Consider the following 20,001-nt stretch of genomic DNA (forward strand, 5'->3'; position numbering starts at 1 on the left):
CAGTCAGCTTTGGACTCTGTCCAGGGTGTTCCTGGTGGAGCTGGGCTGCACCTTCATGCCAGGATAGCTGTCTGGCAATCTGCTTCTCAGACACCAACAGAAGCCCTTTACACACGTGTTAATCCTGAGTGTTTTCCTTCAGGAAGTGCTAGATCTTGAGCTACAGCAAGATTGCCGTATAATGAAAGAATTTGGCAAGGGAAAAGGCAAAGAGTACACCAGGCCATGCATGCTACCATTGTCCAAGGGTACGACTCACTGGAAAAAAAACTCTTCAAATGGCTTTTTTAAATTCCTCTAAATATCATAACTATTTTAATTGTAAAGGAACAATATACCAAAACCTCCCAGGTGGCCAGCGTGAAAGGTAGAATTTTCTTCTGGCTGTTCCTGATGACAGGGAAAGTGACCTGATGTGCTTTTTTTTTTTTGTGTGTGTGTGTGTGTGTGTGTGTGTGTGGGAATTGACATGAAGCTATCCACTTCTGCAGTTTTCACGTACCAGGTTCCACAGGGCTGTGTAAATAACTGATGGAAAGTTCGAAAGCTGGAATAATAGACACCAGATGATAGGAGGAGTAAAAACATCTGAAGTAAAGTAGATCTTGCAGACAACAGCAAAACTTCCTTCTGAAAATAATCATTTTTAGACCTATTGCTTTCTTAGCCATGGATATCTCTTGAGGCTTTGGCCAGGAACATTGGTGGTGTGGTGGAAATTTTTGATCGTTTCTTCCTGAGGAGGGGAACAAGTGAGCTGCAAACTAGACTTTGTTACCCTAAGAGTAATTTGATTAGTACACAAAAAAAAAAAACAAACCAAAAAAAAGGTTGTTCCAAATGCTATGAACTTTCTTTTTAGGCTGCCATGCCCTTGTCATGTCTAACTGTGTTTTGAGCTTTTAGAATCACTGAACCTGGTAGCCCAGAGAAGTGAGTCAGCAAATCCCCTCTGAGCCATGCACTTGACCCTCAAGGTTCTCTTCTAAAGGAGAGTGAGCACACAGTTGCTGCCTTTGCGAGAAAAGAGGCTTCTGCAGAGGGTTTACAGTTCCTCAGGCCTGTCCTGTGCCAAAGTAAAGGAAGTGGGAAGCCTGCTTCAAGCACAAGGGAAAGAAAGCCTTGACATTTAAACAGGTGGAGCTCACTGTGAGCTCTCCTGGTGAACAAACGTGCTGTAGAAGTGGTGGAAGCAGGAGATGAGAAATGCTGTGTTGTAATCCAGCCTCACTCAGCTCATGGGGCTTGGATAAGGAAAACAAAAACAAAACAAAACAATTCATTTTACCAGAATCTTTCTTGTCTGTGCCTTTCTCTTTGCTGTCTACACCTGGTGGTAAAGCCAGGGGAGCCCAGAGACATTTATCTGCTGTGCCTGTTTTGTTTCGGGGTTTGGTGTGGGTTTTTTTATTGTCATTATTTGTTACTCATTTTTTGGGCATGTGTAACCCCTGCCTGTGGTAGTGGGAAAAGAAAAGCAAGCATTTTGCTCTTTTGAAGACAGGTGGAGAAGTCCCCACACTCAGTGTTGTATAGGCTTGTTTGCCTTTTGTCTCCCCATACTAATTGGTCGGAATGGGTGGTGTTAAGTTCCCACAAATGTGTGTCTGTTAGGGAATTCCTATATATCTAGCTTTGGGGAATTCAGCTTTGGAAAACAAAGTACACATCAAAGCAGGAGGTGGCTGGTACAGTTTGTGTCCTGCCTTCCCTCCCTCCCAACACCCCCCCTCATTGCTTTTTTCCGCCTTCTAGAAAGCTTAGGAAAAGAGCCTTTTGTCTTCTATTCAGGAAAATTGCACTGAAATTCATCTGTGCTTTATTCATCTGCTTTGATTTGTGCCATTCATGGGCAGCTGTGGGTTATATTGAACAAAGCAGATGAATTCCTAACCTCCACATTCAAAGCAGTGTGTTGGGAAAGGTTCAACACCACCCTCCCTCACCCCCCTCTCCTTTTTTTGGGTATCCAACCAAGATGTTAACAGCTTTCAGTTTCAGTACCAAGACATCTATGGACTGTGTTCTTCCACATGCCATTAAAATGGCGTGGCAGAGTTCTGCGGGGCTGTAGAAGGGATGTGTCTATAGGGATCTCTTTCCTCAGTATAGCAAAACACAGTGGTTTGAAAGTTTGCTTTGCTGTAATTGATGATTAAACATCTCTTTTATCCAGTGGTGATTTAATTTCTAACATCATCAGCATGAATAGGGAAGAGTACCCATTTCTTATTCTTTTTTTTTTTTCCCTATAGATAGATTATTTACATGTATCCAGTGCCAGATCTTCACCTTGTGTGAACTGGCATAAAATATTTGAGAGGATCTGGTCTGATTTATGTGCCAAACACATAAAACATTTGGCAGTATGATTAACGGGCTTTACCTTCACAAACTAAGTGTCTCAAAATCAGGCTTCTTTTTAGGCTACTTTTAATTTAAATGTGTCACTCCTTTCCGCCCCAAAATCAGATCTAAAAAACCATAATTCATACTGCTCACCTTTTAAATTGTGGAATACACATTAAATTAGATTAAGAAATGCTGCACCTCTTAATCCCTTCAGAAAGCAGGATTAGTTTCATAACCACCAGCTTGATCAACTCCCTCCAAAAGCCAGTAGGTTCTGGAGCAGGCATCATCAAGCCTTTTTTAGATTTGTTGATCCACCTGGAATAACAACTTTGCTCTGTTTCCCTGCAGACTCTTCGTACTCGGAGCCTCCTGATGTTCAGCAGCAGTTGAACCACTACCAGTCAGCAGCTTTGGCCAGGAACAACAACAACATCAGCCCAATCCCACTTTCAGGGAGTGCTGCAGGAGTGGAAAAAGCGGAAGCCATCCTTAACTGTGAATTTTGTGAATTCTCTTCGGGTTACATACAGAGCATCCGGCGCCACTACCGCGACAAGCATGGAGGGAAAAAGCTCTTCAAGTGCAAAGATTGCTCCTTTTATACAGGCTTTAAGTAAGTACTGTACAAAACAGATGAAATTTACTCATAGGGGTTTTTGTTTTTAAGCACTTGAAAAGACTTCTGAGATCTTTGAGAGCTGGCTGTAGCTAACAGGGGCATGGCCACTGCTGACCAGGGAGAGGAGCATAGGAAATGCCATGCCAGATCACAGCAGCATCCATGTAATCCATTTTCTTCTCTCCTGCAACAGCCGGTACCATCTGCTGCAGACAACAGCACAGTAAGTCCTTGCAGTAGGCTTTAGAGTCATGGAATTGTTCAGGATGTAAAAGACCCTTAAGATCATCAAGTTAACCATTAACCCAGCACTGCCAAGCCCAACATTAAACCCTAGTGACACATCTGCACATCTTCTAAATCCCTCTGGGGTGGTGACTCAAACACTTCCCTGGGCAGCCTGTTCCAGTGCTTGACAACCCTTTCTGGAAAGAATTTTTTCCTTACATCCAATCTAAATCTCCCTTGGTGCAACTTAAGGTCGACAGGTTCACAACGTCCCCATTGTCCTCTTGGCACAGTCCTTCTTCCAGAGGTCATAAACTCTCCTTTTTTTCCCCCCAAGTTCCAGACATAGCTCTCTGTTCAGCCAGGCCAGTCTCATCTTTTGGTACATGGAGTCAATCTGCTCTTGCAGCTTTAGAATTTCCTTCTTGGAAAACATCCAGTATTCCTGGATCCCTTTGTCCTTCAGGATGCTCTCCCAAGGGACTCTCTACCAGTCTCCTAACCAGGCCAAAGTCTGCCCTGTGGAAGTCCATGGTGGTAGTTCTGCTGCACCCCTCCTTCTCTTGAGATTCTCTGAGAATCAAGAACTATCATTTCATGATCCCTTTGTCCTTAAGTGTGGAAATTTTCTCTGCAGAAATAATGTAATTTCCTGGTGCAACCAGCATGAAACGTGGGACAATCAAGTGTCCTGGGGCTACAGGGGAATTTATATCACCTTACTGAAGAAACCCTTCTCATGTAATTCTATTTCCCCCCGATCTTTCTAGCTTAAATGGTAGAAAGATGCTATTCTCTAGCATATCTGATAGCATACAGAGACATTGCAGAAAATCCAATTATTTAAATTTAAAGGCTCAGTGCCTTGTGTGTTTGTTTGTGTGTGTGTTTTTAGCTGCTCCTCTGTAAGAAAAGAGAAGGCACCTGTGCAGTTCATCATTTCCTCCTGATGTGCTGGGCCCTTGAGCATAACACCCTCAGCTGACATTTGTGGTCTTAAACATGTTACGAGTGACAGTAAACAGTAGGACTGGATAAAGGGAAGGAGTTCTGTTGAAGAAAATGTTGAGTACAAAGCTTGGAGAATCCACATGAGAGCAGCTCCTAGTTACATGTCTCTACCCTCTGTGGCTTCACTTTTGCTTTCTCTGTGTTAAAATGTGCTACTTCTGCTTAATATCCTGATTGCTCTCTGTCTTAAATGCTACCAGAAATTTCCAGGTCCAATCTCTTTGTGTCTCGCAAGTGCCATTTTCTTTCAGCTTGGTGTTATGAAATAGGCAGCATTTAAACACATTAATAGCAGTGTATTTTCTGTCTTTAAAAAGGGATGGGGAAAGCAAAATAAAAAAAAAACCCATACCAATCCCCTCTTCAAGCCACCCTAGAAACTTAAGTGTATGAAAGCAGTGACCAAAGTTGATAGAAATAAACCTGCAGAATTCAGTGATTGCTGGATTGGGTCCAAAGCCACTTTTTACTCCAGTTCAATGTGTCAAGTCTCTTAGCTTTTGCAAGGTTTATCACTGCTTTGGGAAAAAATTACCAAGTGCCTCAGGTTTAGGCACAGCTCTCATTTCAGCAACTGAGTTTGTGGTTAGATGGATGTACAGTTAAGTTCTGTTATCTCTTGCAACCTTTAAGTATGCAGGCAGCGTAATGCCAGCATGAAATTTTTGGTTGAGGAGTACTGTGGAGTATTCATTTATTCTTCCACACTAATAAATAGAGTATTCTAAGTCTTGGGTTTTCATATTTATGGCTGATGCTTTGAAAGTTAAACCACTCCGTGCCAAACTCAGTATGAATACAAATCCCTTTTGTACCCACAACCTAAAGTTTAGCTGGTTAGATCAAGATGGTTAAGGTGTTTTCTGCCCGAGATAAGTTTGTCCTCCCCTCTGCAAACCCAGAACAGTTGACAGATTTTGCTCAACTGGCTAAAAATTGAACCTTTGCTGGAGAAAGCATACTGAATGTTTCAGCCTGAAGACAGATAATGAGCATGAAGGATGGGAATTCTTTTGCTATCTTAGCTATAGCAACGTGACTATATGGGGCAACCCATGCAGCAGAATATCTTGTCACAAGGAGTGTTTGCTGCTTTGAGGGTACAAGCCTGCAGATACCTCTGCTCATGTGTCGCTCATGTGAGCAGCCCCTCTGCAGGGCCGTGCAGACAGAGCTGAGTGGCATCTGCACCTCTTTACACCACACATCCCTTATAGAGCTGTGACACCTCGTGGTTCCCCTCCTGACTGCTGCCATTCTCTCCCTCCTCTCTCACAGATCTGCTTTTACTATGCACGTGGAAGCCGGGCATTCGGCAGTCCCCGAGGAAGGACCCAAAGACCTTCGCTGCCCTCTCTGTCTCTATCACACCAAATACAAACGCAACATGATTGACCACATAGTTCTGCACAGAGGTAACAACGTCCGTGTCCGTGTCTGTGTCCAGCGAGGGGAGTGCTGGACGCTGCCCTGGTCTGGTTTCTTTAAATTGTTTACACTGGTTTCATTAAATTTTTACTCTCTCTGTACATGAGGACAAGTTTATGTTGAAGAAGTCACTAGCCCTTGCTTATCTTTTTGTTTTGTTTCTATACGATGCATCTGATTTATTTCCTGTAAAATTCAAAGTTCACCAGTGCCAAAACAGAGCAGATTTGGAATAGTTTTTAAGTTCTTCCTCAAGGGAGGTGAGCAGCCATCAAACACCTGTTTAGCAAGTGTTGCCTTAATTTGCAACTTTGATCTAGGCCAGAGCTGTGCCCTGCTCATGTCCTTGTTATCTTAAAGGCCTTGCTATCATAAACTCACCCAAAAGGTTTATCAGCTAACCATAGAGGCCTCAAAATATCCCTTGATAAATTCCTTGAGTATTTTCTCCTCAGTGTTCTTAGAAACAAAATATCTCATTTTTTGTTTTACTGTAAGACTCCTTTTCTGTCTACATATCTCCTTTTTTTAAGTTTTTTTTAAGCCTGCTAAAAGTGGGATTAGGGATTTCTACATTCCATTAACTGTGGGCTTGCTAGCTCAGGAGAGACAGCAGTTTGGGCTCTCTGGGCTGGGATTCCTGCCCACAGCTATCACACTTGATGCTTGTAGATGGTCTGTTGGCTGCCGAAATCCAAACCCATGTGTTGGGATGGCACTCTGCCTGCGTGCAGGTTGGGCAGAGTTTCACAGTGGGGTACTGCTGGTGAGCAAACACAAGTTTTGCATGCCATCTTTTTCCTGGAGGAGATTCTGGTGTGACAAGTGCTACCGTAATTCCTTGTAACATACCACTTCTCAGTGCTGGTAGCTTGAAGTCCTTCTTGTACCAGGTGCACAGGGAGCTTGGCAGAATTCGGATTTCTTTCTGCTAGCAGGGCTGTTCTGAGGCAACATCTGGGGAAATGACCCATCAGTGATTCAGAATGCACATTACAAAGCTGCCATGTTTGGTTGCAAGGGTTTGGCAGATGCTTTGGCTTGTACTTACTGTCTTTGAAGGTGTTGCTATGTCAGATTTTGCCTGGTTTGCTCCATTTTGTGGCTGTGCCAGGGCTCCAGGAGACAATGCCAGGCTTTTAAAACAGGGGGAACTGGATGGATTTAGGGTGTTTTCCATCATGCATAGATTTGATACTGGGAATGTCCAGTTGCAGAAGTGGAAGAGCACTTAATGAGCTCAAGCAGCTCTACTGCTTGTGCTTGTGAGCTCTACTGCAGCTCTGGCCCGTTGCAAGGAGGTTTTCGCCTCCTGGGTGAGTAAAACTGTCGATCTCTTTTTCTGTAGAACTGTTGCTTCAGTTGCAGAAACCAGCCTCAAAGAGTTTTTGCTGCTGAAACAAACCTTATAGCAAAGGACATAATGGTGTATGCACCATGGTGCTGAGAGAGAAAAAACAGCATAAGAAGTTTTAATGCAAATGGGATTATAGCTGATAAAGAATCACAGAGGCCACCACAGGGTTTTCTTTGACATCACGTATCCAGGTAATAAAGGAAGCATGGTTCATACTTAAAGAGTTATTTCTGGCGCATATACCCAGCTAAAAAACAACCCTCTGCTATTGTGTTTAATTGTGTGGCAGCTGGAGCAGACAGTTTTGACAAGATTTAATGTGCACTGGAAAAGAGACTGAGGGATAGTCAATGTAGTCTGAGATAGCCTTCCTGTTTTATGGCCATTGCATTGGCAAAGCAAGGGCATAACCCTGAGCTGCGGCCCAAGAAAATTAGTTTTGAGGTAGATGGAGTGGTGCAGTATGTAAAATCAGGAGTGAAAGATTTGATCCACTCATGGTTAATGTTCCTTTTTGTGCAAAAGGCATGTTTACAGATGCATGACTCTTACATTACTTCCAAGTTGCTGCACTCCTAATCCTTGGTGAAACAGCATGTGCTTGAAATGGAGAATATATTTGCCTCCTGATGAGTGGCTACTGAGGCTGAATTTCACAGGGTTAAAGGAGTATCAGCTAGAAGCCTGAATGCCTAGTGAGAACAAAAAAAAAAATTAGGCAAGGAATTTGCTTTCCATGAAGAAGGAGAGGCTCCAAGAGCTTCTGTCATGTACGACTCACCCCTGATCAATGTAAGGGCAGCTCAGTCTCCCTTCTGTGGGTACAGGTGGAGCACAGACTGATTGCCGGTGTCCTGTCCCACGGGGCTGACATAGCCAGAGGCTGCTGCAGGTCACTGACGGAAGTTTGGCTCTCTGGTTCTTTATGACAGGTCTTTTCTCTCCCGGTCTCTATGACAGGCAAGAGGAGACAGTGAATTCCTGATCCGTGACCAGCAGCAGTGTTGGCCTTTATGCTGGACAATGCAATTAGTGTGTCACAGAGCCATTTAGGTTGGAAATGAGCTCTGAGACCATCGAGTCCGAGCTGTGACCTATCCCCACCTTGTCAGCCAGCCCAGAGCACTGAGTGCCACTTCCAGTTGTTCCTTGGACACCTCCAGGAATGGGGACTCCAAACCTCCCTGGGCAGCCCCTTCCAGTGCCTGACCACCTTTTCTCCTGATGTTATCCCTTCCAGTAGCATTCCCCTCATGCAGTTTGAAGTGTATTGGTGTTTTTCCAGGGCTGAATGCAGCTTACCAAGTTCACTGTTGGCTCTACTTTTAAATCCTTGGGCATTTTTCTTCCTTTTCCTTCCCTTAGAGAATTAGTGATTTTCTTCTCCCATACAAGAGGGGTAACACCCACATGTTTGGAGTAGTTACCTTCTGGATAAATTTTCAGATTCAGCTACCTCCCCAAAGGCTTCCTTGCCACATATCCTGATTCCTTGCACATGCTTGTTTCTGACATTTTCCATTGTGCATACAACTTCACTGATAACATACAGAGCCCTTGTGCAGTGCTTGCTTTTGACTACTGGAATGCAAATTCTGCATGTTCTGTGATTGTAGTTTGGATTTCCAGGCAAAAAATACACATTTTCAAAACCCAAGATGACCAAATAATTGGTCTGTGTCTAGATAGTAGGACTGCTTTTTTTGGTTTACCTCTGAGAGAAGGAAATAAGTTGTATGAGCTTTGGTGTGTTGCTGAATAAAGATATCTCCTTAAAACTAAGGAGTAATACAGTCCTGAGCTCTCTTGTGCCTTGAGCAAAAAAATGTGTGTCTACTTTGTTATAGCACTGCAAATAGTTAGTCATTAATGTCCTTTCAGTTAATTCCCTGATGTGATTAGCCTGAATATTCCAGTCTAATGGAAGGATTGGATTTCTTAAACCAAGATGATGCTTTTGTCAGGTGTTTATTTTGTTGTTATTTTTTAATTACACCTCTTGCAAAATTGTTCCACAAGCCAGGACATCTTTTTGTGAGGTGTCTCCAGCAGCCTTTGATTACACACTGATGAACTTTGAAGAAGTCTACATGTGGGTAAAGAAGCTACCTCTTCAATTTGTGTGTGGGGTTTTATGGTTTGCTGTAATTTTTCTGTTGTCCAGACATGATAAGTGCATAGTAAATGAGTAATTAGATAAACAGGGCTTTGCAGGGGCAAGCTGGAGGTGAGAGCATCACCTTAAGAAATGTAACATTCCAGGTCCAGGTAGCCCTGCAGGTTCCAAAATCACTGCTTGGAGGAAGCTCACTGACATGAATACATCATGTGAAGGTTGTAAGTCATTCCCTGAAACTGAAATCCTTCAATCTGGAATTGATGTTCATGTCTATTTCGCTCTTCTCCTCTTACTGTGTTGCCTTTGATTTGGGGACTCTGTGTGATTGTGAGGTAATAGGTTTTGTTAATGTGAGTAAGAGAATGCTTCATTACTTCAGACTGGTAGATTTAAAGTTTTATACCATTCCATGTCTTAACTTTTTAAATCTGTGCCAGGCATTACAGGAAAAGTGAATTTTAAAGTATTTTAATTAGTATTTCTGTTTTTGAAAACCTTACTTGGCTTTTTGACTTTTGAAACTGGCTATGTCACTTACTTCTGTGAGTCCAAAAGCACACAGCTGCAACAACCTTGTAAAAAGTTTTTCTAGTGATCTCAGTACCACAGCTTCAAATTCTGCTGTGTCTTGAACCCTATTCTCCCCTCCCCTCTTTCCACCCTGAATGGCTGCTACTCAGTTTCTTTATGGTTAGAGAAGCTGTTGTTGGTGTAGAAAAGAATCACAAGTCTTTGGGAGTTTGTTTTCTTCTTTCCTGGTTAAGGCATAGCTTTGGGGAAAACTTCAAAAAGAGGGAAGTTACGAGATAGGGTAAGTTTTGTGCTCAGGGAGAAGCCAGGCAGGATGGAATATTTTGTTGAGCTGGAGAAAAAAGTCTTACTGTAAAGGGAGCGCGTGTTTCTGTAGTTGTCTTTGGATGTAATTTTACCCTCCTCACTGAAAGAAAGGGCCTGTTGGCTCAGATCCATGTGTGCATTGCCACGTCTCACATTCCTTCAGCCTTCATGTCTACCATAGGAGATTCAGGCCTCTTTTTTTTGCCTGTCCTTAGGGATGAGCCTGGATGAGAAGGATCAAACCCCTCCTTTTAACGTGCAGTCCGTAAGGAGGAACAGTGCTAAGTTTCAAGTGTTCTAGCTCAAAATGCCAGTTGGGGTAACAAAAGCCTTAATGAGGATCTGCTGGTGACCCTCAGCTGCACGGTCAGATTTGGGGTTTCTGTTGTGTGCACAGCATGGAGGGAACCACAGTGGATGAGTGTTGAGGCACATCGGATTTTGGCTGTGTCAAGTGACCGAAATTAATTGCTGCTCTGTTAAACATCAGTGCTTTGTTAGAGGAGTGGAGAGTTTAGAAACTCAGCAAGAGCATTTTCAGTACATCGTACGTGTGCAGAGTTTGAGTCTGAGCTTTCTGAAGGCTCTGGGTATGTCGGGAAGTTTCTGCTGCTGGCTGAACTATGCAGCCTTTTTCCAGGGAAAGGTGCTGCCCTGCTCACCTTCTCAGTCCCCAGAGGGTAGGTTTGGGTGTGATGATGAGAACACCAGCTTGGATTTGTGCAGAGCCAGCAGCCTGTAATGCACTGGGAAGCACCCTGCAGCTTCCCTGTTTATTACTTTTCTAGAAGCTGTTGCTGGCCACTGTCAAGTACTGGACAAAATCACACTTTTGGTCTTGGCTGGTTTGTGGCTGGTTTTGTATTCCTGGGCTCTGCTCCTCTGACTCACAGATGGAGTCTCATTTGGCCCAAAACCTTCCATTCCTATCCTCTTCACCCAATCACCCATTACCTGCCTTTGTAGTTTTTGGAGATTAACCCCGTCCTGGCAGGGAGAACTGTTCCCTGGTGTTACTGAGTGAATGTTGTGCTGTCCCCACAGAGGAGAGGGTCGTTCCCATTGAAGTCTGCCGTTCCAAGCTGTCCAAGTACCTGAAGGGAGTTGTTTTCCGCTGTGACAAGTGTACCTTCACCTGCTCCAGTGACGAGAGCTTGCAGCAGCACATAGAGAAGCACAATGAACTGAAACCTTACAAATGCCAACTCTGCTACTATGAGACCAAACACACAGAGGAGCTGGACGCTCACCTTCGAGATGAGCACAAGGTAAGACCCAAATAGCTTTAATTCCATTGCAAACACTGTTAGTTTACTTGCATGTCTTAGTAGCCAATTTGGCATTGGGGGTTTTTAACCTCCCCAAATCTGGAAACTAATCCCATGTTGCACTTCCCTTCCTCATTTTTCTCTTACTTTTTTTCTTCAGAAACTGAAAAATAATCATTTCTGAAGCTGTTCAGATTGATCAGAATTGGCAAACTGCTGCATGCAGAGTGTGATTATCTGTAAAAGGCTCCTTGTGCATGCTGGGTTTATTTAAAAGGGGGTGGGAAAAGGGTGGTGGAACAATACCAAGGCAGTGTGATTCAGCCCCTATAAAAAGGCAGGAGATTCCAAACACAGGATTGCTCTGGTAACTTCAGCAGCGTGACATGCCATGCATATTTTATTAACAAAGAGGGCTATACATCCCCCTTTACATTTAACAAGGGAAAGATAAACAGCAAATCTAACCAGGTCCTAAGTTAAGACTGCTTTGGAGTTTTTGTGGATTACCTGAGTGCATACCAGTCTTTGAGAAGTCATTAAAGGCTTTCCACAGACTGCTAGCTTTGAATTTCTGTAGCTGAGAAACCGTTTAAGTTCTAGAACTGGGATGTGTTTTGGAATATTTCCTAGCGTGCTTCCTTGGCAGTTTCCAGGGGAGGCAGCTATGTGCCTTCACCTGTTGGAGCTGAGCTGCCCAAGGTCCTCACTGAAAACTTCATTGACTGAATGACTTTTCCTTAAAGCCAAGTATATTTATAGGGAAGGTATTAGCAGCAGAAGTCCCAGAAAAAAACTCCCACTTTTTATGCTTAAAAAATATTTGGCCATCTTACAAAACCAAACTTTGTTAATTTATGCTGGGCTGCTATGCTCCTCTGCCATCTTTTATTACTTCTGGAGAGTCTTCTGCAATTCAAATGGTGCAGAAGGAGTTCCACACCTCCTGGTCATCACAGCAAGATGTCTGGTATATGCAGGAGGAACTTTTGCTTGGTTCTTTTTGACACAGTGCCTCAGGCTGGGAAGATTATTCCCTTAACTTAGCTCTCCCTTCCAGTCTGGACTTGCAGTGGTGGTGCTGGGTAGTTTAGGGCATCCTTTCCCCTTTTTTCATTGGAAGTTATACCTCTCCAATTTGTGTCTTAAGTTCTGGGCTCAGCTACTACACAGGTTGTCTATCGCACCTTAAAAAGAGTTTCTTTGTATGAGCTGAGTTAAATCAAGTGCCTTTCGTGTGGTCTTGTTTGTTTAAATTCGTTGGGGGTTATGTGCTGAGTTAGAGAACCTCGTCACAACTGTCTGTACCCACTACTGGGAATCCTCACACCTCTGCATTCAGGATACTTTGTTATTTGGATGTACACTGCAGTCTACTTCACGTCCTCCTCAGGATCGTTCCCATTTCCTTTCCCACAGAGGGGTAAAAAACAGTCAGTGGGTGTTGATATTTCATTCAGCATCTTGCAGGACATGTTGTACTGCACTCACCACTCTGTCTCCATCCCCTCTGCCTCCGTGGCTCAGTGCCTGTGCTGCTGGAGGGCTGTCTCTCTGCATGAAAGATGAATCCAAAACACTTCCCAGCAGTGATCAATGAGCTCAGAGGGCGTTTGTCATCCAGCAAGTATTAGCCTCAGTGTCCTGGTCATGCTCCACGCTCTCCGCCTCCACTGTAAATCTGGGCTGCTGCTCCGCTGTTCCTGTTGGATGTGGTGGAGTTCCTGACTCCTGTGCCCTGAGCTGCTCCTTTCATACTGCTGCTGTGAGCTGTTAAGTAGCTGGTGCATTTCACCCCAGGGTTAGCTGAATTTGTCTGCTGGGTGAAGTGTTCCCATTATAGTCTGTGTATCAGTTTGCAAAGCACTTTGCAGCCCGGCGTAATGAAAATTAATCTGTTATTAATGAGTGAGAGTGTATGTGGCACACAGCAGCCGTGTGCTTAGTGAGAAAAAGAACCATCCTTTCATGAATAAAGCTGAATGAACCAGTCACAGAGAGTTTCCCTTCAGCGTGGATCTGTGGTAGCAGTGTTTGATCACAGTGGTTGAATAATGGCATAAAAATGAGGATACGACTTGATGTTTCACATTTACTGGATGGAGAAATGAAGGGGGTTTGCCAAATCTCATTAATTTCCAGAAACCAGAAATTAGGAATGCCGAAAAAACAGCAGTAGAAGGCTCGCTGTCACTGGAAATAAATGAGTGTTAATTTGTTTATGGGGGCTGCATGTCACCTCGACCTGAGCAGGCTTTGGGGTGTGCTTGGTTTTGTTCTGCATATGTGGCCACGTCTCTGGTTGGTTGGTGATTGTGCTGGGTGCTAACAGAAGTGTTTCTTTCAAAGGTGAGTCGTAATTTTGAGCTGGTTGGACGGGTTAACTTGGACCAGTTGGAACAAATGAAAGGGAAAACAGAGAGCTCTAGCAGTGATGAAGAAGAAAAAGAAGAAGAGTTAAGCCCCAAGGCTGAAGAGAGAGGTCAGTGCTGCTCTTTGATGTGTTGGGGGGTTTTCATTGGGTTTTTTTAGGCACTGCAACATGCCTCAGCAGTCTAACTGTGCGAGGTCAGCTGTTGAGTGGACAGCACAAAGTCTGCAGCAGGCATGGCAGCAGAAGCAGAATGTGGCTTTCCTGAAGACACAGCTCCTGTGGGAATCTTGTGTTTCTAATCCTCCTTGTTTCTGTTAAGAGAATACATGCTATGAGGAAGCACAGATAGCATCTGTGACTAATCTGCCTGTTCAGATAACATCTATAAGGGCTTGGAAAACTATGGAAGTGTATTTTAGTGGCCTGTCAGATTTTCTGTTTCAGTAACCAGTACCCAGCTTTCACTTGGCGTTGTCCAAGTGAGGGATGTAGGCTGCTTTGTGGGCTGTTATTTACTCTCTGGCCAGCATTCTTTGTCAGATAGTCAGTCCTGTTTGCAGTCGCTGCAGCTGGCAGCTCCAGAGCCACGGTACATCCCTACCCCACCTGTCTGTACCATTTTATATTTAAATATGTGCCATGGTTTGTATCTAAGAATAATCCCACTAACTTCAACAAGGCCGGGTCATATGCTTTTGGTTTGGTTGAAGTTAGATCAGCAGGGAAAAAGTAAGTTCTCAGTTAATTAAATGAAGGGTTTCTTTTCCAACAACCTTCTCCCATGAAAGCCAAGTTATTTCAATATCTGGTGTAACTGTGTTTTATCTGGTGCAACAATTCAGCATACAAATGCAACAGGTCTCTAATGTCTTTAGTCCCTTTGTGGTTTGTACAACAGGTCACCCAGTTCTTGATGCTGACAACTGCAGTTAGCCAAGTTCTCTGTACTTCCACCATTTTTACCTTCTTCCTCCTGATTTTTTAGCTTTCAAACTCACTCAAGGGCTTTTCAGAAAAAGAAACATGTCTCTGTACATGTTTTCAGGCATTCAAAAATTCCTATTTCTGGGCTTACAGGTAGTTTACAGAACTAGGGGGGGGGTTCAGATAATGCCTCTTGCCTTTTAACAGCAAGACCCCAGCATCCTGGGTTTCATTTAGTGTCCCTGCAGCATAAATTCAGTTTCTGCTTATCAGCAGCACTTCAAGAGTGGGTAGTGATGGCTTTTACTTAAATGAGAATGGAAGCCAGTGGAGGAGGACCTAAAGGGGTGTCAGTTCCATATGCATTTCAGAGTTCAGCATTAGCAGCTGTTTGGAAACCTGCTCGGTTGTGTCTGCTCAGGGACAGCTTCGACCCTCAGAGCTTGGTGGCTGGAACAAAAATGGTGATGTGGTTTGACTGAAGCACCAGCTCACCACAGCTGCAGATGCAGCAGGCTGATTAATGTCCTGTGTAGACCCACAGCTAGCAGGGGGTGAGGAGTCAAGCTGTCCTGGTGAGGATTACCTTAGCATTACACACAGGCACAGGTGCTGAGGTGACCTTGGAGGCTGTGGTACCCAGACCAAGGAGAGGAAAGTGCTCTCTGCCAAGCCTTACAACTCCCTGCAAATGTGCCACGGGCAGGGGGGGCAGCCCAAGGTGAAGTTCATTGTTTAAACTGGCTTTAGGTTACACTGTGAAAGTGTAAAACCGTCACCTTCTATGCAGGAGTTTTACATTTGCAAGGGTTAATGGATGTGTTGTCTTCATGTTTCAGAGTTAAGCAAGGCAGTGTTTTAATGATCCTGTACTTTTTTTTTTCACCTGTGTCTCTCTGTTTTCTTCAATCCATGACTGGCTAAAATTATTTCTGCATGCTTGTTTGGATGACCAGCCTAAAAAAATCAGGCAAGGTTTCAAGTTTGTTTTGCAGCATTTCTTTCCTCTCTGGCCTGTAGGGTTAATGTCTCACTGTTGTTATTTTTTTTTTTTCCTCCTTTTTAATCTCTTAACCGTTTGTAATAGATGATACTAAAATAGGTAGAAAATGCAGAAAACACTTATGCCTACTGCAACAAGGATATTAGAAAAGATCCAGCCGTATTGATTGCATTTTTCTACACAAGTTGTGTGAATTGCCACTCTAAGGTGCAAGATTTTTGAGAAATATCCCAATGAGACAGGAACTGAAGACATGGGTGGATGCTCAGTTGCATGCTGGCACCTTCCTAGGCATTTTCAGAAGATACTTCTGGCACAGAAATGGTTTGTCCTCTTAGCAAAGGACCAGACCTGTGGTTTCAGACAGAGCCTGTCACAGTGGCTAATGCTGTCACAGCTTTCAAATCACATCAAATTCTGTAATCCTGGGTGCTAGTGGGGTGCATATGACAATTCTAGCCTTTGTGGTGTTAGCAGGAAGTGCGATTTGCTGAGAGTGCCTCTGTGTGCTCCAAGTACCTGTCCGAGGTGTGTGACTTTGGGAGAATCAGGATTTCTTCCCTAAATTCACCACTTTGACTTGAGCTCCTCTGCGCAGTACTGAAGGTGCAAATAAGAGCTTGTGGCTTCTCCAAGTGGGCTGTTGGTCCAAAGAAAGGCCATTATCCATGTGAACAGACAGAGCTGGGCAGCAGAGCTGACCTGCAGTCTTGGATGGGAAAGGAGGACAGTCATTTGCTTGTGGTAAAGGATATAGCATAAAAGGAGATGTGTGGGGAGAAATGAAGTGTCTGGCATAGACCATGCAAAGTACAGCTCTCCCAGATAGGAACTCTGTGTCAGACAGGTTCTTCCTGATCTTTATGTGTTGGTCTTAGCAGATCGAGAGGTGTTTTTCTGTAACAGGCAAAAATTAAATGTCTGTGAGTGCTTGTATGTGTGACACAGCAAAACCACAGAGAAGTCAGGTGTGTGTGCAGTCTGGTACTTCTCCTCTGCAGGACCCAGAGAAGAGCAGCTGCTGATACTCCTCCAGGGAACCAGCCCAAATTCACATCCCTAGAAGCAAAAGTTACTGGGAAGTAGGATGAGCAGGATAGTGTTGTCTGAAGAGGTGGTGAATTTACTGGAGTAACACTTGCTAAACTTAATGGGGGTTGCAGGTGCAAATCGTGGACTGCCTTGGGTTGGAAGGGCCCTTTAAAGCTCATCCTGTTCCGCTCCCTGTCATGGGCAGGGACACCTTCCACAGTCCCAGGCTGCTCCAAGGCCCGTCCAACCTGGCTTTAGACATTGCTAGTGATGGGGCAGCCACAGCTTCTGTGGGCACCCTCTGCAGCTGTCTCAACACTCTCATCTTAAAAATTTTCTTCCTTGTGTCCAGTCTTACCCTACTCTCAGTTTAAAACTGTTGCTCTTTTCTCTGTCACTGCTCTCTGGTGAAAAGTGTTTCTCTGTCTTTCTCATAATCCTCCCTTAAGAACTGAAAGGTCTCCCCAGAGATTCCTCTTCTCCAGGCTGCACAACCCCAGCTCCTCCCTGTTTAGGCAAAAACAGTCTCTCTGTTTCACATCTCCTCTCTGCAGAGGCCCAGAATAAACACCCTGTTGTGTGCTATACCATAGGTATATTCTTATACAGAACATCAGCAGCATTTGCCTCTAAAACTGATTTAAATATCAAAAATATTAATCCCCCTATCATGACTAGTCTGTGTGTTGCAGTGTGTTTATGCATTTGTGCCATGCTTAAGGTGTTAAAAATCCAGATGTAAACTGAGCTAATGGCATTTGCTTGCATTCTGGTGTTCCGCCTGACACAGCAGCTTTATGATATTTAGCCACATAACAAATAAGTTCCCAACAATAAGAAATGCAAAGTGGATTTTTATTTTTTCCTTTCACGGGAAGAGGCAAAAAATTATGTCAAGAACCATTCCATATAAAATTGAGGTAAAGGTTAACTAGTGAGAAATGCATTTGCAGGACTTAGGTATGAATAACAGGGAATGTGTGAGCAATTTTGAGTTCATAGACTGATCCTAAGCAGAGTAAGTCTGAGAGAAGAAATCAAGTGAGCAGAGATCAGAACCAAAATTAAGCAAAATCCCTTTTCTTTTATTATGTAGTTCAGGAGGAGTCAGAAAGACATTCTGTTGATTTCTTGCTTAAGATAATCCCTGCTAAGGAATTAATGCTCTGAGCAGATGGTGCTGTCTCATTTCCAGCAAAAGAATCAAGTGAGATAGTTCGTGCAATTATTTTTAATGGCTTGTGCGGTGATCATCTTAATTTGTGAGAAAATGTTTCATCTTTTGTCGGAGCAGGCTGTGTTCACATGGAGCTTGGCTTTCAGGAATGTCATTCCCTGAGCTGCCAGTGACTTCACTCATTTTACAAGGTGCTTGACACTTCTGCAAATGAGGCCCCAAGCACTTTGTATAAAAGATTAGGATGTGATGAAACACCTGTGTAGTTAAGATGCAGGACTTAATCCATGAGACTTCATGATTTACTACAAGAATCACATGTTAAATATACCAAATCCATGTATTTCCTAAAATTCGTACTACCGGTTCCAAAACTATAGATGGACTTGAGTGGGTTTTTCGATTTTGCTTTCAGGCCACTTCAGTCCTAGACTTTAAAGTTTTGATTTAGAATTCAAATTCCACAGTCTCTTCATTTGTTGAAATACAAGAACAGGGAGTAGTAACTTGTTGCCCCTGCTTGCAGAGATGCTTTAAGACCTAGGATGGGGTTTGTCACTTGCAGCGTCACTTTTCTTTTGCAGGAGTTGCATTTTCCCAGTTACTTGACAGGAAAGTCCTTTTGTTTCTCTGGAATGAGAGGTGCAGCAGAGGGGATCAGAGGAGGATCACAGTGGTCCCTTCTTGCCCTGGCATTTCCGAGTTCATGGGCTTGTGCTGTCCTTTTCCAGATCCCATGATGTTTCCTGACAGCAGCGCTCCAGAGAAACGCTTCCCGTGCGAGTTCTGCGGCCGATCATTTACAGAGGGCTCTGAGTGGGAGCGGCACGTGCTGAGACACGGCATGTAAGTTGCTCTGTGTTCCCTTGCCAAACAGCCAGGGGTGTCAGTAGAACTCTGCATATTCCCCTCACCCCAGATCTCCCCTCCCAAAAAGCCACACATGTGCAAACACAGTTCTGTGTAGACCTAAATCTGTGGATACTGTCATCAGATGTCTCTGCATGTTCACCCATTCATTCTTCTTAACTCTGCTGACCAGGCTGGCTGTGAACCGTAGGGTTTAACTGTGGTTCTAAAAGATTGTCTCTAGGTAAATGCCTCTTGGCCAGGATTAACTTCCCCTAAGTGTATTGTTGATTTTTAAAATAATTTTTTCTCTCTGTGGCAGTTTGCACACTGTGGTGTGATATGCATCACAGGCATCTCTGGAACAGTCTGTTTCCTTCTTTTGATGAAGATCTCATTGGTAGCAGAGATCTTCTTTTTATAGCCAGAGTTTCTTCAAAGAGTGGATTTCTTTCAAGGTTGCGGACATCTGGGAAGCATTTGAGTACAGTATTGTGGGTTAACTGCGATGGGATGAGAAACAAAAACTTCTCTTACCCTTAAGAGAATATAAGTCTGAATATAAGTACTTGAAATGCTGCAACCTATGAAAAGTTTTATGGGATTTTATTAATTTGTTGGGGAAAGTACTCCTTTCCTGTTCTTTTGTTTGGTGTCTCCTAAGTCTTGTTTACAAGAGGCCAGGGAGATGGGAATAAACTTAAAGTGTCACAATTTGAGTTCTTCCCTCTGGTCCCAAGTTTGTCCCAGCGCGGAACAAACAAAGATTCGATTTCAGGGCTTGAATGTCATGGGTCCAACCAGCACATTCATTCGTCTGCCTCTCCTTTTGAGCCTGTGGCATGGTGTGGCTGCTTTTTTGGAAAGTGATCCACTCCTGTCCCTCATGTGATGGGCATGGCTTTGCTGTACCCTGTGTCCGACCGACCGTTCGTGTTTTTCACCGCAGGGCGCTGAACGAGAGCAAGCACAGGAGCGGCGAGGACAGCCAGCCCAAGGAGGACGTGGAGGACACCGCCAGCACGCTGCCAGAAGAGAAGGAAGGCATCGAGACCATGGTGGTGGACTACTCCCACGCTGGAGAAACAGCGGTCAGCATCGTGGCTGCTGACAAACCTCTCCTAGACAACCCGGAGGCCAAAAGTGAATAAGCATTTGGTGTGTGGTTCTAATCGACGTACTTGAACGGTGATGAGAGGGGTGGGGTGGGGTGGGGCGGGCAGAAGGAAGAGATAAAGCTGCTTTTAGGACTGAATGATCTATTTTCAAAGCACTGGTACCTGTGTGAGTGTGTGTATATTAAAAGTTATTTAAGTGATGGAATAAGTGGTTCCATTACGTCACTGCATCTTTTTCCTCCTGGATCTGACAATGGGAAGTTATATTCATCTTGGACTAATGAAGCAACTCCCCGTGTTTT

At 44.0% G+C, this 20,001-nt stretch overlaps 1 protein-coding gene across 1 annotated transcript in view; it reads left to right on the plus strand.

Annotated features, from left to right (window-relative positions):
• The window catches only part of ZNF462 (zinc finger protein 462), an 87,914-nt gene extending 68,162 nt beyond the window's left edge, over nt 1-19,752 (plus strand). Inside the window, exons 8-13 of the mRNA XM_082301945.1 lie at nt 2,704-2,968; nt 5,492-5,628; nt 10,999-11,222; nt 13,572-13,704; nt 18,464-18,578; nt 19,531-19,752. Coding sequence (XP_082158071.1) covers nt 2,704-2,968; nt 5,492-5,628; nt 10,999-11,222; nt 13,572-13,704; nt 18,464-18,578; nt 19,531-19,732 — 1,076 coding nt within the window. The 3' untranslated portion in view covers nt 19,733-19,752. The remainder of the gene's footprint in view (nt 1-2,703; nt 2,969-5,491; nt 5,629-10,998; nt 11,223-13,571; nt 13,705-18,463; nt 18,579-19,530) is intronic.
• Nucleotides 19,753-20,001: the final 249 nt, after the last annotated feature.

The sequence above is a fragment of the Coloeus monedula genome, assembly GCF_965178545.1.
Source record: "Coloeus monedula genome assembly, chromosome: Z".
Taxonomy (NCBI): Eukaryota; Metazoa; Chordata; class Aves; order Passeriformes; family Corvidae; genus Coloeus; species Coloeus monedula.